Source organism: Polypterus senegalus, chromosome 1 (genome assembly GCF_016835505.1).
Source record: "Polypterus senegalus isolate Bchr_013 chromosome 1, ASM1683550v1, whole genome shotgun sequence".
In the NCBI taxonomy this organism is placed as follows: domain Eukaryota; kingdom Metazoa; phylum Chordata; class Cladistia; order Polypteriformes; family Polypteridae; genus Polypterus; species Polypterus senegalus.
In genome coordinates, this window is record NC_053154.1 from 5686447 (window position 1) to 5700606 (window position 14160).

At 44.9% G+C, this 14160-nt stretch overlaps 1 protein-coding gene across 2 annotated transcripts in view; it reads right to left on the reverse strand.

Annotated features, from left to right (window-relative positions):
* The window catches only part of LOC120523050 (CD44 antigen-like), a 144000-nt gene extending 131391 nt beyond the window's left edge, over window positions 1–12609 (reverse strand). The window contains exon 1 of one of the 2 annotated variants that reach the window (XM_039744003.1): window positions 12258–12609. In XM_039744003.1, coding sequence (XP_039599937.1) covers window positions 12258–12342 — 85 coding nt within the window. In that variant the 5' untranslated portion in view covers window positions 12343–12609. The remainder of the gene's footprint in view (window positions 1–12257) is intronic. The other variant, XM_039744011.1, reaches the window with a different exon arrangement.
* Between the last annotated feature and the right edge of the window lie 1551 nt (window positions 12610–14160).

Sequence of the window (14160 nt, forward strand, 5' to 3'; positions counted from 1 at the left end):
GGGGCCACCCTGGTCACAAACCCAAATCAGAAAAAAGCACGCAATAATTGCGGTGACGTCTTTACAGACCGGAAGTCCAAGTGAACTAACAAAGAAGGCGGAGCTTTCGGTTTTGAGTCCTCCGGCAGGAAGAGGCGGATCCTGACCCTCAGAGGTGTGACAGTCGTCAATCATCTGGTCTACGGAGGGAGGAAGAGAAACGGCGTTCGGACACAGCGCCAACCCCTGGAGCGGAGGTAGAATTGCAGTCATTGGAGCTCTTCCTTATGAACAGTAAGGAAAGTAGGGAGTCATATTCTAAACAATTCATCCATCCATTATCCAACCCGCTATATCCTAACTACAGGGTCACGGGGGTCTGCTGGAGCCAATCCCAGCCAACACAGGACGCAAGGCAGGAAACACACCCCAGGCAGGGCGCACACACATATACACACCAGGGACAATTTAGGATCGCCAATACACCAAACCTGCATGTCTTTGGACTGTGGGAGGAAACCCACGCAGACAACATGCAAACTCCACGCAGGGAGGACCCAGGAAGCGAACCCGGGTCTCCTTACTGTGAGGCAGCAGCGCTACCCACTGCGCCACCGTGCCGCCCTCTAAACAATTCAATTTTACAAATATAACATGTTAAATAAATGCATGTTATTACAAGTGAAGAGCTTACTTAAATAAAATTAATGAAGAATGAAGAACAGAACGTTGAACAGTGAGAGCTGACGCTGTGGGTGCAAGACCACGCATTTTAACTGAACGGGTGTGTGGTGATTTATTATTATTATATTATTATTGTGACACCTTTAGGAAACATACAAGATTAGGATACGCTACAGCCGAATACCGACATTTTTTTACAGTTCCTCAGCGGCAGGGAATGAACAATCAACCCTGCAGTTTAAAGTCCAAACGACTCACCAAGCCACAAGGTGTAGCCCAGAATCCATTGCAAGGGGACGGTGAGAAAGTGCGTGAATCATAATAAGCGTGACTAGTGAGCCGTCATTAAGCTGATATCGGGAAAGTGTTCAAACCTCAAGAAGAAGACGGAGAACGAGACATTGGCACTTGTGAAGTGGGGGGAAACACTTCACCCACCACCAACGTGTACCATCCACCTGGATGATGCCACGGCAGCCATTTGACTCCAGTACTTTCTGGTGGTGAAGAAGAGAGAAAGAGAGAGGGAGACGGCGCTATGGACTGGCCTCTAGCATATAAGTCGATAAATATTTTGTGTGTCTGTATTTGAAAAGCAAATGTAATATTAGATAGCATTTCAGTAATTCATTGATGAGATCAGCGGTGCTTTGATCCTGCCGAGACTTTCGGATGGACTCGGGATGAGGAATTTATGGAGGAGAGATGGAGCATCAGACCAGCTTGGCAACGGCGACTGTGTTTGGACTAACATGGGCCTACAAACCACAGGTAGGCCATAAACTGACTAAACAAAGCAATGACAGGACGAGTTGTACCGGATCGCTTTCATCGGTGTCTACCCAGGAAGGGACTGGTACGCTAGTTCTATTGGTCTGTTTATGATTGGTTTTGAATCGGAGGTCATTCTGTACCCCAACGCCCCATTAGTTGGTAAGAATGATATAAAGTTGGTCACTCTGTCACCCTCTGGCCATGAAGAGAAGGCCATGATGAATTAAGACAACTCTATCCCGGCAGCCATTTTGCGGCAGGCATGAGGCCTGCTACAGTACTCCATTCTAAGGAGCAGTGGGAGCAAAGCAAGCGAAACTGAAGAGCTGCCTCTGTTATGGGCTGAAAATATTTACACAGAATTCTCCTTCCTTCATATTTTTGGCCATTTTTATCAATAATACATAATTAAATGTGTAACTTAACTCCTGCCTGTCTCTTTACTCTGTCTAATCACCTGAGGTTACAGACGGAGAAAGTAAAAGGGAAGGAAGTGCTGACGTACCTGATCAGGTAGTGCCAAATGTTTGGGATTTTAGATATTTTATTAAGGTCTGCTCAACAAAGGGGTCACTATTAGACCTTACTCGATAAAACAGATGGGGGTGATTGGGACGCTAGAATGACCAGGCCGCGATCAGCAACTCGGCCCCTCAACTCGTTACGAAAGTTGCACGGAGAGTCAGGACCACGTCTCATCTGAAGGACGACATGTCTCATTGGATTTGTTGTTTTAATGGGACTTGATTGCCATTTAACTTCCTATTGCGTTAAAACAAATCCTTCTGGGGATTTTGTGATCAGCAGGGCTTTCCATTGGTTTACAGAGAATTTTCGATAAAAAAATCTTTTCTTATCTATAAACGTCTACGCGTGGAAGTGTCTGTCCGGCCCAGAAGTGAGAGGCTACAGCATGAAGCTCAAAGAAAGCGACTCTGTCGCCAAAGTGAGACCACCAAGAAAAGAGAGAAACTCGCTTAGCTGCTAATACACAAGTGAGGCGAGCACATCGGTAAAACGAAACCACCAAGGAAAGAGAAACTCACTTAACCACTAATAGACAACAGAGGTGAGCACATCGGTAAAACGAAACCACCAAGGAAAGAGAAACTCGCTTAGCCACTGATAGACAACAGAGGCGAGCACATCGGTAAAATGAAACCTCAGAGGATAGAGAAACTCGCTTAGCTGCTGATAGACAACAGAGGTGAGCACATCGGTAAAATGAAACCTCAGAGGATAGAGAAACTCGCTTAGCTGCTGATACATAAGTAAGGCGAGTACTTCGATAAAACGAAACCTCTGTGGAGAGAGAAACTCACTTAACCACTAATGCATAAGTGAGGCGAGCACATCGGCAAAATGAAAATAGCCGAGCAAAGAGAAACTCACTCTTTCACCGGTAATGAACAAATGATGCAATTGATTGAAGTGCCAGAATCCATGGTTTCTAGGAACCCGGGCGTTTTACAGCACAGGCTTACACAGCTAGTATTTTATAAGAATTCTTCATTGACCTTTTATTTTTTTTGGTTTGGTTTTGCAACCTCAAGTTTAAAAGACTCTTCCAATTCTGGAGCTGTTTGCCTTAACCATTTGGGACTTGGCACTCACCCGAGTTCATGACACTTTCATGCTCCGCTGTCCCTAGAGATTCAAAAATATTTGACGGTCATAGAAATAGCCTGCTTATGAAATGTCATTCCTTTATAGTCAAGACTAGCCATCCCCGGCGGCTATACCCACATTTTAGTGAAACAGGACAGTGAGGAGGGACCCGTCCAGCTCCCTATTCCTAACGTCATGCTTCCCCCTCCCCTCAGCCCACAGGCTCTGTCTCAGATTAGCATGAATATATCGCTCCTGAATGCAAACTATGATTCTCAGCGTGATGAGAGAAGTCACAGAATCAACTGGAGTGTTCAAGCACATTATAGAAAAAAACCCAATCTAAATCCGTTAAGTAGTTCTCTCGTGAAAAGCGGACAAAAATACAGACACACAGACGTTGGATTTTATATATATACTAGCGGTCCCCCACGGCTCCATTTGCAGAGTAGTGAAACAGGACAAACTTTAAAAATCAATAAGGAAACAGGTATCAATGCTAAGCGAAAGGAAAGGTGCGCTCCAACACATGGAATGAGGTAGAGCGACTCAAATGGAGGTTGGCATCTCCCGGCTCCCTACTCCTGAGGTCCCACCTCCCCCTCCCCTCAGCCTCTCTCTTGGATTTGCGCAAATAAATCGGGACTGCAAACAAACTATGACACTTAGCACGATGAGAGAAGTCAGAAAATCAACTGGAATATTCAAGTAAATTATAGAAAAAAAAAAGATCTAAATCTGTTAAGTAGTTTTCTCATGAAAAGCGGACAGACATAACAGATTTTGGATTTTATATGCAGTATATAGAGATGTTGAAATTTATTTCTGCTAATTTTTAACAGTGGAGTATTATGGGGCTTGCTTTTTCATGGCGGAGTGGTGGCTCTAAGGCTAGGGATCTGCACTGGCAATCGGAAGGTTGCCTGTTCGAATCCCATAAATGCCAAAAAGGGACTCTACTCTGTTGGGCCTATGAGCAAGGCCCTTAACCTGCAATTGATGAGCGCTTTGAGTCGTGAGAAAAGTGCTATGTAAAGTATTATGAATTTTTGCTTTTGAAATTGAACTTGAACTTTATTGCCAGGCAATACAGTTTCTAGAAATTTCTCGTGGTTTCCCATCCATACACATAACGTGGACCATAGATTTAGACAATACGGAGTACATGACACCATCACAACATTATATACAGTAAGTACGAGCATTTAAAACAGTACAGTTAAGTAGAACTGCGCTCCTGTCCTGTCATATATTAGGTTAGGGTTTGGTTAGGGGATGATAGCCTTGAGGCTTGAGGGTAGGTGCGGGCACTTTAACAGAACAACTTAAAATATGCTGGGTGGTTACCCCAAATCTTTTTTGGCTCCTTTTTTCTTTTATTGGTGTGACACAATTATATAGTGCCTTTCATATCTATCTATCTATCTATCTATCTATCTATCTATCTATCTATCTATCTATCTATCTATCTATCTATCTATCTATCTATCTATCTATCTATTATATAGTGCCTTTCATATCTATCTATCTATCTATCTATCTATCTATCTATCTATCTATCTATCTATCTATCTATCTATTATATAGTGCCTTCCATATTATTATTATTATTATTATTATTACAACAAATGTTTGCAATGCAACACCCTTTGGAATGACAAATCAGATGCATATGTCTGTGTTATAATGCCATTTGTTATGGGATTCATAAAGACAGTGTTACTGCTTGTGATGCACCATCTACTGAAAGTACAAATGCAATGCATTTTATTACTACAAATGTTTGTGATCCGCCATCCATTGAAATGACAAATGCATTGCATGTCTCTGTAATGTACCATTTGGCATGGGATTCTTAAAAGCATAATGTTTCTGATGTGCCATCTGTTGGAATTGCAAATGCAAGGAATTTCAAATGCAATGCATGTGTCTCCAGTATGTGACATTTGGTATGAAATTTGTAAAAGCAGTGTTAAATGTTTGTGATGCGCCATCTGTTGGATTGATAAATGCAATGCATTTTCTTACTAAAAATGGTTGTAGAATGGCAGAGACACAGCAACTGGAGAGACATGCAGACAGACCCACAGACACATATCCTTTTACGAAGGTGGATGTCATTTTTTTTGGCTCTTATTGTAAAGTCATTTGCTTCGGGTTAAATAATATGTAACTAAGAATTTCATGTGACACTAATAACTCTTCGGCTTCCCTACAGATCAGCCAACGCCCAAAGCTGCTACGTCACAACAAGCTGGGTGAGCTACAGGTAAACCCTTGATGGGGATTCCTGTCCTGTGTGTAACATTTGACACTTAAATACATCCCCTCTACCTCTCACAGGAAAGGCAGTTGATAAGACATGCAGGTGTTTTAGATGTAGGAGAAAAATGTAATGCCAGAATTAAAAAAAAAATCAACTGTGCCAATGTCCAGGCCAGGCCAGAAACTGTGGAACATCCAGATACCCACACCAAGCTCAACGGCCGACTTTCCTGGCAAGAGTAACTTCAAGGCCTCTGGTAACGCTGTCTTTGGCAGGGGATTGTGACGCATTCCTGAATCACCTGGCAGACAGCCATGCCAATAACCATGAAATTCCACGGAAGTGAGGTGATTTCACTGACAGCTATGCCACTCTTTAGCTGACTAATACTGTGTAATATCTTTACACATGAATGCAGACCTCGAAACACAAACCCAATTCAAGTTCTCATGGAGGAGGAGGTTAGGAGCAGGCGCGGACACAGCACGTTGCCACACCCACCACATGACAAACCACCTCAGGACCCCAGATTAGGACCCGAGTGCAGCCATGCCATGGGTGACACCTCCACATCACACAAGTTCAGATGCAGTGGAACAGGCTGAGGTTTTTTATGGTGTCTGGAGTGCCAGTCCTGCCACCAACCAGTTCACATGGAGCCAGGACCAAAAAAACAAGGACAGAGCCATCAAAGTGACAGCAAATGTGTACACTGTAGGTATAAAATGACCTGGATTAAGGCTGGAAGTCTGTCTGCCATCTGTCACCGGCTCATGATAGCTTCTATTATCCGTCCATTTAATGGATCAGCTTAAACCTTATTTTTGGGATCTACGGCCCACCCCGGGAGAGCTGAGCACAAGGTACAACACGGCTCTGGATTGGGCCCCTTCCCATAATTCAGTTTGGTGCGAGTGAGTAAAATGTTTGCTTTATGAATTTACCCCATTTATTATCTCAACATGATTTTAATAAAATAGACAGCAGGTTAGGGTTAGAGTTAGAGTTAACATAGCACATAGCAAAGGGTTTGACATTGGTCTTGGAAATTCTCTGGACTGCACAGGAGGCCAAAGTAAACGAAATATGGACGACTCATTCATGGGAGGTACCAGACCTCCAGGTAGACAGGAATGCTGCTTCATTTCCAGACTCCTCTATGGTTGATTAGGGCTTGTTTTTTTAATTTTCCCTGAAAATTCAAGGGATATGAAAACAAGGAAGCACTGAGGAGAACTCCACTGGGGCAGCCATGAACCTGGCTGATTCAGAAGTGCCTCACAGGCAGGACCGCATGACACCAAAAGTACTCCTCCAAATCAACACTCTGGAAGCTGGGAGGTGGAGGACGAAGGAAGGGGCTCCTCTGGCATGAAGAAGATAGAGGAGGAGGAGGAGGTCAGAGAAATTACTGTATGGGCTGTGAGAAAGTAGGTGTGAACAGACTGAAGGTTAAGTAGATAAGGCATAGCCCTACTCAAGGTGGCAGCAGGGGCAGCAATTAGCCGAGACAGACCCAGACAAGCGTAACGTTTATTATATTACCGTGTGTATTAAACTTCTGGGGACCACCTTTCCATGTTACCTTCCCTTATATTCCATATTCCTCATAAAATCTTTAATGTTTGAACTCTGGCCTCTACTAGTTGTATTCTAAGTGCAGGACTTGTTCATGAGTGACCCACAGGGCAATTACGGCAAGTCTTTTGAAAAGTGGGAAGCAAGCTGGAATATCTGGAGTAGAACCTGACTAAACATATAGAGAGCATGGGACCTCCACACTAGCGGTCACTGAGCCTAAATGGGAACCCAGTCTGCTTGTGCTCTGAGATAGCAGCGTTAACTGCTGTGCCACAAAGATGCCCTTTTGTCAGTCTGTGATGTACATGAGCGGCACAAATAGGTGCTGATTCAACGAGGAGGGTCACAGAAACACACAGTTAGAATTATACAGTATATATATATATATTGTGAGGGACGGACGGCCGGCACGCCCAAAGAGTGGAAGGATGGGGAAATGCAGCTACTTTGGGACAGTGCCTCCCCCAGAACGGTAGATGACGATTTCCCTGCAGTGCCCCAGGGTACCAAGGGATATGGAGTTCGGCTTCACAGCCTTACTGGGTACTGTGGGTACCGCCAGGAGATGCTGCAGGGAGACAGGGGGAATTTTGCTTCCCATGTAGCCCCAGAAGTACTCCCAAGTCACGAGGACGGAAGCCCCGAAGTACTTCAGGGCTGAAGAAAACTCAAGCCCTCCATTTGACCTGGAAGTGCTGGCAAGTCGTGTCAGAGGAAGAACGGAAGCACTTCCAGGTCAAGGACTATATAAAGGACTGTTGGGAACCCAGCAAGCGAGCCGGAGTTGGGAGGGAGTTGACAGAGCTTGCTGGGAGGTGTGGAGGAGAGAATTGTAGTGATTTGTGTGTATTTTTAATTTAATCTACAAGTATTACTTGCCTGTGTATGGTGGTTGGGGTGCTTAGAGGCACAAAGGAGAGAATTAAATAACCTTTTTGTGCTTTTACCTGGTGTCTTGGATGTTTGTATGTTGGGTTAGAGGAGTGACAGTGCCCTCTAGTATCACTATTATATATTATATTATATATATTATATATATATATATATATATATATATATATATATATATATATATATATATATATATATATATATATATATATATATATATATATATATATATATATATATCCATTGTGGCAGCCTGGCCAGGACACCCAGGAGGACCAGAGGAGGGCCTGTACCTCCACCAGACCACGAGGGGGTGTCCGCCCTGGTTATGTTGGTGGCCTCGGGTAAGGGGCATGGAAGCCCAGCCCAGTAGGGGCCCGTGGCCACCGCCAGGCGGTGCCCGCTGCCTGAACAGCCCTGGAGCCCAGCACTTCCGCCACACCAGGAAGTGCTGGGGGGAAGACGACAGGGGACACCCGGACGGCTTCCGGGTACGCAGCCGGCACTTCCGCCACACAAGGGCATGTCTGCGGAGGAGTGCCGGGAAGCAGCTGGAGCCCATCCGGGTTCCCATAAAAGGGGCCGCCTCCCAGCAGTCGTGGCGAGAGTCGGGAGGAAGGAAGACGGAGCTAGAGTGAGGACGGGAGGCGGCCAGGAGAAAGGCACCAAGACTGGAAGAGAGTGGCCTGGACTTTGGGGGATCGGTGCTGGAGGCACTGGGGTGTGACTGCACGGTAGACTTTGTATATAGTAGTTGTAAAATAAACGGTGTGTGGTGAAATTATGATGTCCGTCTGTCTGTGTCCGGGCCAGCGTTCACACCATCCATCCATTATCCCACCCACAGGGTCACGGGGGTCTGCTAGAGCCAATCCCAGCCAACACAGGGCACAAGGCAGGAAAAAAACCCCAGGCAGGGCACGCACATATACACACTAGGGACAATTTAGGATCGCCAATACACCAAACCTGCATGTCTTTGGACTGTGGGAGGAAACCCATACAGACAACATGCAAACTCAGCCACCACAGTATATATATATATATATATACTAGCCGGCCCCCCGCGACTCTGCCAGCGTAGCAGTGAAACAGGACAAAGTTTAAAAATCAATGAACAAACAGAATCGCTAGCTATGCAGAGGCGAGTTACGCTCCAAAACGTGGCCAGAGGTTTGACCGACTTGAACGGAGGCTGGTTGCATGAATCAGGAAGGCTCTGCCCGGCTCCCTATGTCTAACATCACATGTCTCCCTCCCCTTGGCCCACAGCCTTTCTCTTGGATTAGCGTGAATACATTGGTACCGCACATGAACTATGATACTGAGCGCAAAATCAACCGGAATGTTCAAGCAAATTCTAGAAAAAAATCCCCGATCTAAATCCGTGAAGTAGTCCTCTCGTTCACTAGCTAAGCAGAGGTATGGTACACGCCCTGAGGCTGGCGCATGAGTGAGGAAGGTCCTGCCCACCTCCTCTTGGCCTGCTGCATATCTCTCGAATTCACACAAACAATTCGGAACTGCAAGTGAACTCTGATACTTAGTGTGATGAGAGAAGTCGCAAAATCAACTGGAACATTCAAGCAAATTCTAGAAAATAACCCAATCCAAATCTGTGGAGTAGTTCTCTCATTTGCTAGCTAAGCGGAGATAAGGTACACGCCCCAAAGCTGGTGCATGAGTGAGGACGGCCCCGCCCACATCCTCTTGGCCCACTGCATTTCTCTCAGATTCGCACAAATAAATCGGAACCGCAAGTCTATGACTATCGACAGTTCCGGGTTCAAGTTGCCGAGGACTGTGGAGCCAACCCGCACATTCCCGTCCATATAATAGAATGCCTGTCTAATCCCACACCCTTTGGCCAAGATGGACCAAATTTGGCCTAGTTACTCTCTTGTACCATAAGGACTAGATAGACTAGGATGTAAAATCTAGACCCTGGGGGGGGTCCCATTGATTTTTTTTTTTCATTTCCTGTGTGTTACAGTTTGCACACCAGTGCCACCTGCTGGCTCAGACTAAATGAAACACCTTAACAGACTGAAGCCAGGCTAGCAGGCTAAATGAGCAGAGCATAACATGACATACCTGGGCAATGCCACCTGCTGCTTCACCCTACTGTAATATAAAATGGAGTATCGTGCACTTTGGCTGGGTGATGCTGGGTGAGGCCTAAACGAGACTGGAAGGGCAGCGCAACACAAAGGATCGCTGTTTAAATTCTGCTTTGTCAGCTTTCCTTTATAATGTAAGCACTACTGTCCATGAAGAGGACAAGTCGGACATAACAGAGTTCATGGGGGACAACCCAGGAAGGAGTTACCACAATTCTGGAATCCATCCGGACCCCAAAAGAACAATATCTCGACATGGGATGGGACAGCTAGCAATGACAACCGGGCCACCATTTAAAAAAAAAACACATACACATACACAAACCTTTGCTTCCTTTCCTTAACCCATTCTACAAATATACACCGGGCAACAGCGGGCACTTGGACTGGCATACCGACAAACAAATTATTTTCAAAGTAAACACAGCTTGCTCAGCTGCTATCAGTACACAAATATTCTTGAAAAGAGCTGCCACACCCCGACTGCTCCTTTAAAACCTTTTATCAAGCGTGGATTCGATTACGTCAGGCGAATTAAAAACTCCGTGGTGACCACAAAAATAGAATGGATCTCACTTCAAGGGGAAAAAAATAATAATAATTAAATAAAATGAGAGTCCCCTTTCTAACAGTTGTGAACAGTAATCACTCTAAAAATGAATGGATTATCGGCTAGCAAGAAAGACAAGAAGACAAGAAACAAAGATGATTGTCGAAAAGAACTGAAAATTTAGATCCAGCAGGAAGGCGTCCATCTGTTATTACCTTCTACACTTTATAGCTTGGAGGACTTTAAATCACATTGGGGATTTAAGGCTACTTCAGAATACAAAAGGGTGACTTGTTATCAAGTGATATTTGCTTTGATTGCAGATGAAGCCTACAAGGCATTTTAAAGAGAGACAGAAAGAAGCAGAGAGCCATCATGAACACACCCTGCACAATTTCACCGCTGGCATTTAAGGACCCAAAGCAGCAGCGTATTCACCCAAGTGACATTTTCTGAAGTAAAGGGGGAAAAACAATAGGGGGCTTTGTTACACCCTTATGTTCTGTACAGGGGTGTTGGGGGGGTTAAAGTATATGTGACATTTCCTTAAGATAAAGAAAAATGGGGGCTTCATTGTTGCACCTTTGGAAGAAGCCATGTGTCATGTGCCACCTCGAGGTGTGTGGGCTGCTTCTTTTTAATGACTTCTTCTTCCACCAAGATTTGGCCTAATAAGATAGAAACTCTCCTTTTTGGTTTGATTGGGGGTCCTTTAAAGCTTGCCGAGCAATGTGAAAGAGGTCTGTGCTCCAGAATAAGGATAATCCAATCAGTCGTGAAGCTGGCCACCAAGCCTTTAAATCCACTTAAGTCTTGGATTGTCGGGAACTTGAACGCAGGCAGGCACGTTACACATTTTACATGCCATTTGCACTTGTATCCAAAGAAGTCAAAACCATCGAGTGTACAGCCGTCTGGGGGGGCTTGTTTAGGGACAAGGGGACAACATTGATTGTCACAAGCACATTCTAAATACATGAAGTCAGTATGACAGGTATATAAATCAATATCTGTGACTTTGTTTGAAACGAAGGAGGGCCAAGCTGCATGGAAGAGAGCTGATGAGGCAGAGGAGTGGGAAGAGAAGAAGAGGCAGCTTTTGAACAGATAGTGATCGTTCTTATCCATGATAATCAAATTAGAACAATCATCACGTAATATTTGTGATCGAAAAAAATATTACAGATTAAAAAATATATCTATACATTTATAGAAGATGTATTGATTAAGTCAGGCATCATAAAAAAGAATGAAGTTCACTGTCTCGGAAACAAAAGAATGACTCGATCTGAGACAAGCCAATGTTACCCCAGCCGTATCGCGCGCATGAATGCATTTGCACCCTGGCAGGCACGCACGCCCAGCGAGAAGCGACGATCGAGTCATCCTGTCAAACGCAGTAATCCCCAGCCCCATCCGCGCGATCATTCGTCAGCCAACCTGTTAGCTTCGCAAACAGTCGAATTGGAAGGAGACTGGCGGACAAGTACCGTTTATATTGGGGGGGCACACCCCATCGACCGCCCCCATAAATCCCTCATGGCCAGGTGCTGCAATAAACAAGTCGCTTTCTCCCACAGCATCTACTTTCACGCAAGGCAAAACTGGCAGCGGGGTAAAAATAAATAAATAAATCAAAAATTAAAAAGAGCGCGCAGCCCTGCGATCCGCCAGCCTTCGAGCCGTTTACTTCTGGCAGCCCGCAGGCAGTGCGTGTCGGCGAGCCTTGAGGAAATCGAGCATGTATGTCACTTTGCAAAAAAAAAAAAAAAGAAAGAATAAAATAAATAACAAAAGGGCTTACCTTTGAAATCGTCTGGAGTCTGCGCCAGAGTGAATCCACAGGTGATGGGCGACAGCAGCAACAGCAGCACCGAGGTCCACGACATTGTCCGCGTTATTTCTGGAGCGAGTAACAGGTCCGCTTCGTGACGATCCAGCCAGCCAGTCAGCCGCTCGGATGGAAATGGACCCGCTAGGCGGTTTGCGCGCGAGTGCGTGTGTGTGTGTGTGCGGGAGCGCGCGGGCTGCGCGAGAGTTTGGCGAACTTTTTTTTTTTAATTTCTGTAAGTCCGTCCGTCCTTTTGTCTTCTCTTCTGCCGTGTGGGTTGCAAGAAGCACGAGAGGCACTACAGGCACAGAAGAGAATCAGAAGAAAGAGAAAGAGACGGGGCGGCAGGGATGGGTGGCGCTCCGACCGACACACCCATCGAGCAGGGCTGGCCCGGAGGTAAACCGCTCTGCTTTCTCTTCTTCTTCTCTTTTCTTTTTTACCTCTTACGGCCATCTCAATGCCAACTTGAAATTGTATCTAAACCAGTGGTTCTCCAAGTGCTGTGGACCGAGCAGCAAAGATATGAAGAACCACCTAATGACCGACAGCAACTCATTACGATAAATCCCGTTTGATTTCCTGCATGTGCTCCCATAGAGTCACTCGTGGTGCAGAGAAGAAGAAGAAGAAGAAGAAGAGGCTGCACAAAGCACTTCCTTGATTTCGAGTAGATTCACAAGTTATTCACTTTCTTCACACTTATTATCCTGTACTGTGACATACCACTCAGGTGGCCATGATCTGTCCTATCCTTGGGACATTAAGCGGGACTTACAAAAAAAAAAACACACCCAACCCAAGACACTCACTGTACCTGAATCGTTGATAAATGGAGTCGTATCAACACTCTCACTTACATTACACCCTCTTGGCACAAAGGGGCACAGATCATTTTAAAATGTCTGCCTTATATTCCTTAATCAGCCCAGAGGGGACTGGGCGGTATCATGGTCTGGAATCCCTACAGATTTTATTTTTTCTCCAGCCGTCTGGAGTTTTTTTGTTTTTTCTGTCCCCTGGCCATTGAACCTTACTCTTATTCGATGTTAATGTTGATTTATTTTTTATAATTATGTCTTTCATTTTTCTATTCTTTAATATGTAAAGCACTTTGAGCTACTGTTTGTATGAAAATGTGCTATATAAATAAATGTTGTTGTTGTTGTTGTTAATTGCTCTGTCAGAAGAGACCTGATCTCCAGCAATCATCACTTAGTTCTTTACTTTCCTTGCAATACACTAACACAAAGTTCAGGAGTGTTCTCCCCTGGACTTTCTCGTATACTCCGATATGGGGATGAATATTTGAGGAGTTCTCCCCGTGTCTGCGTGGGTTTCCTCTTGGCGCTCCAGTTTCCTGCCACAGTCCAAAGACATAGAGGTTAGGTGTATTGGCGATCCTAAATTGTCCCTGGTATGTGTGTGTGTGTGTGCCCTGCAGTGGGCTGGCGCCCTGCCCGGGGTTCATTCCTTCCTTGCGCCCTGTGTTGGCTGCGATTGGCTCCAGCAGACCCCCCGTGACCCTGTGTTAGGATATAGCGGGTTGGAAAATAACTGACTGACTGACTGATGTACATTAAAGAATTATCAAGAACAAATCAAATCAATAAGATAGTGAATAATTATTATAAAAGTAAAGTTGACTCTGCAGCTACATGAATAAAAGGTAAAGTACAGTAGCCCAAAAGTTGATAGAAATCTACATTTTGTACCTAACACTTCTATGCAAAATTTGGTTGACCAAAGTGAAAGTGTACTCAAGTTATTGTGTTTACACAGACAGACAGACAGACAGACAGACAGACAGACAGACAGAATTCCAAAACCAGTATTTTCAGACTCAGGGAGGTCTAAAACGTTGTGATTCATCAAA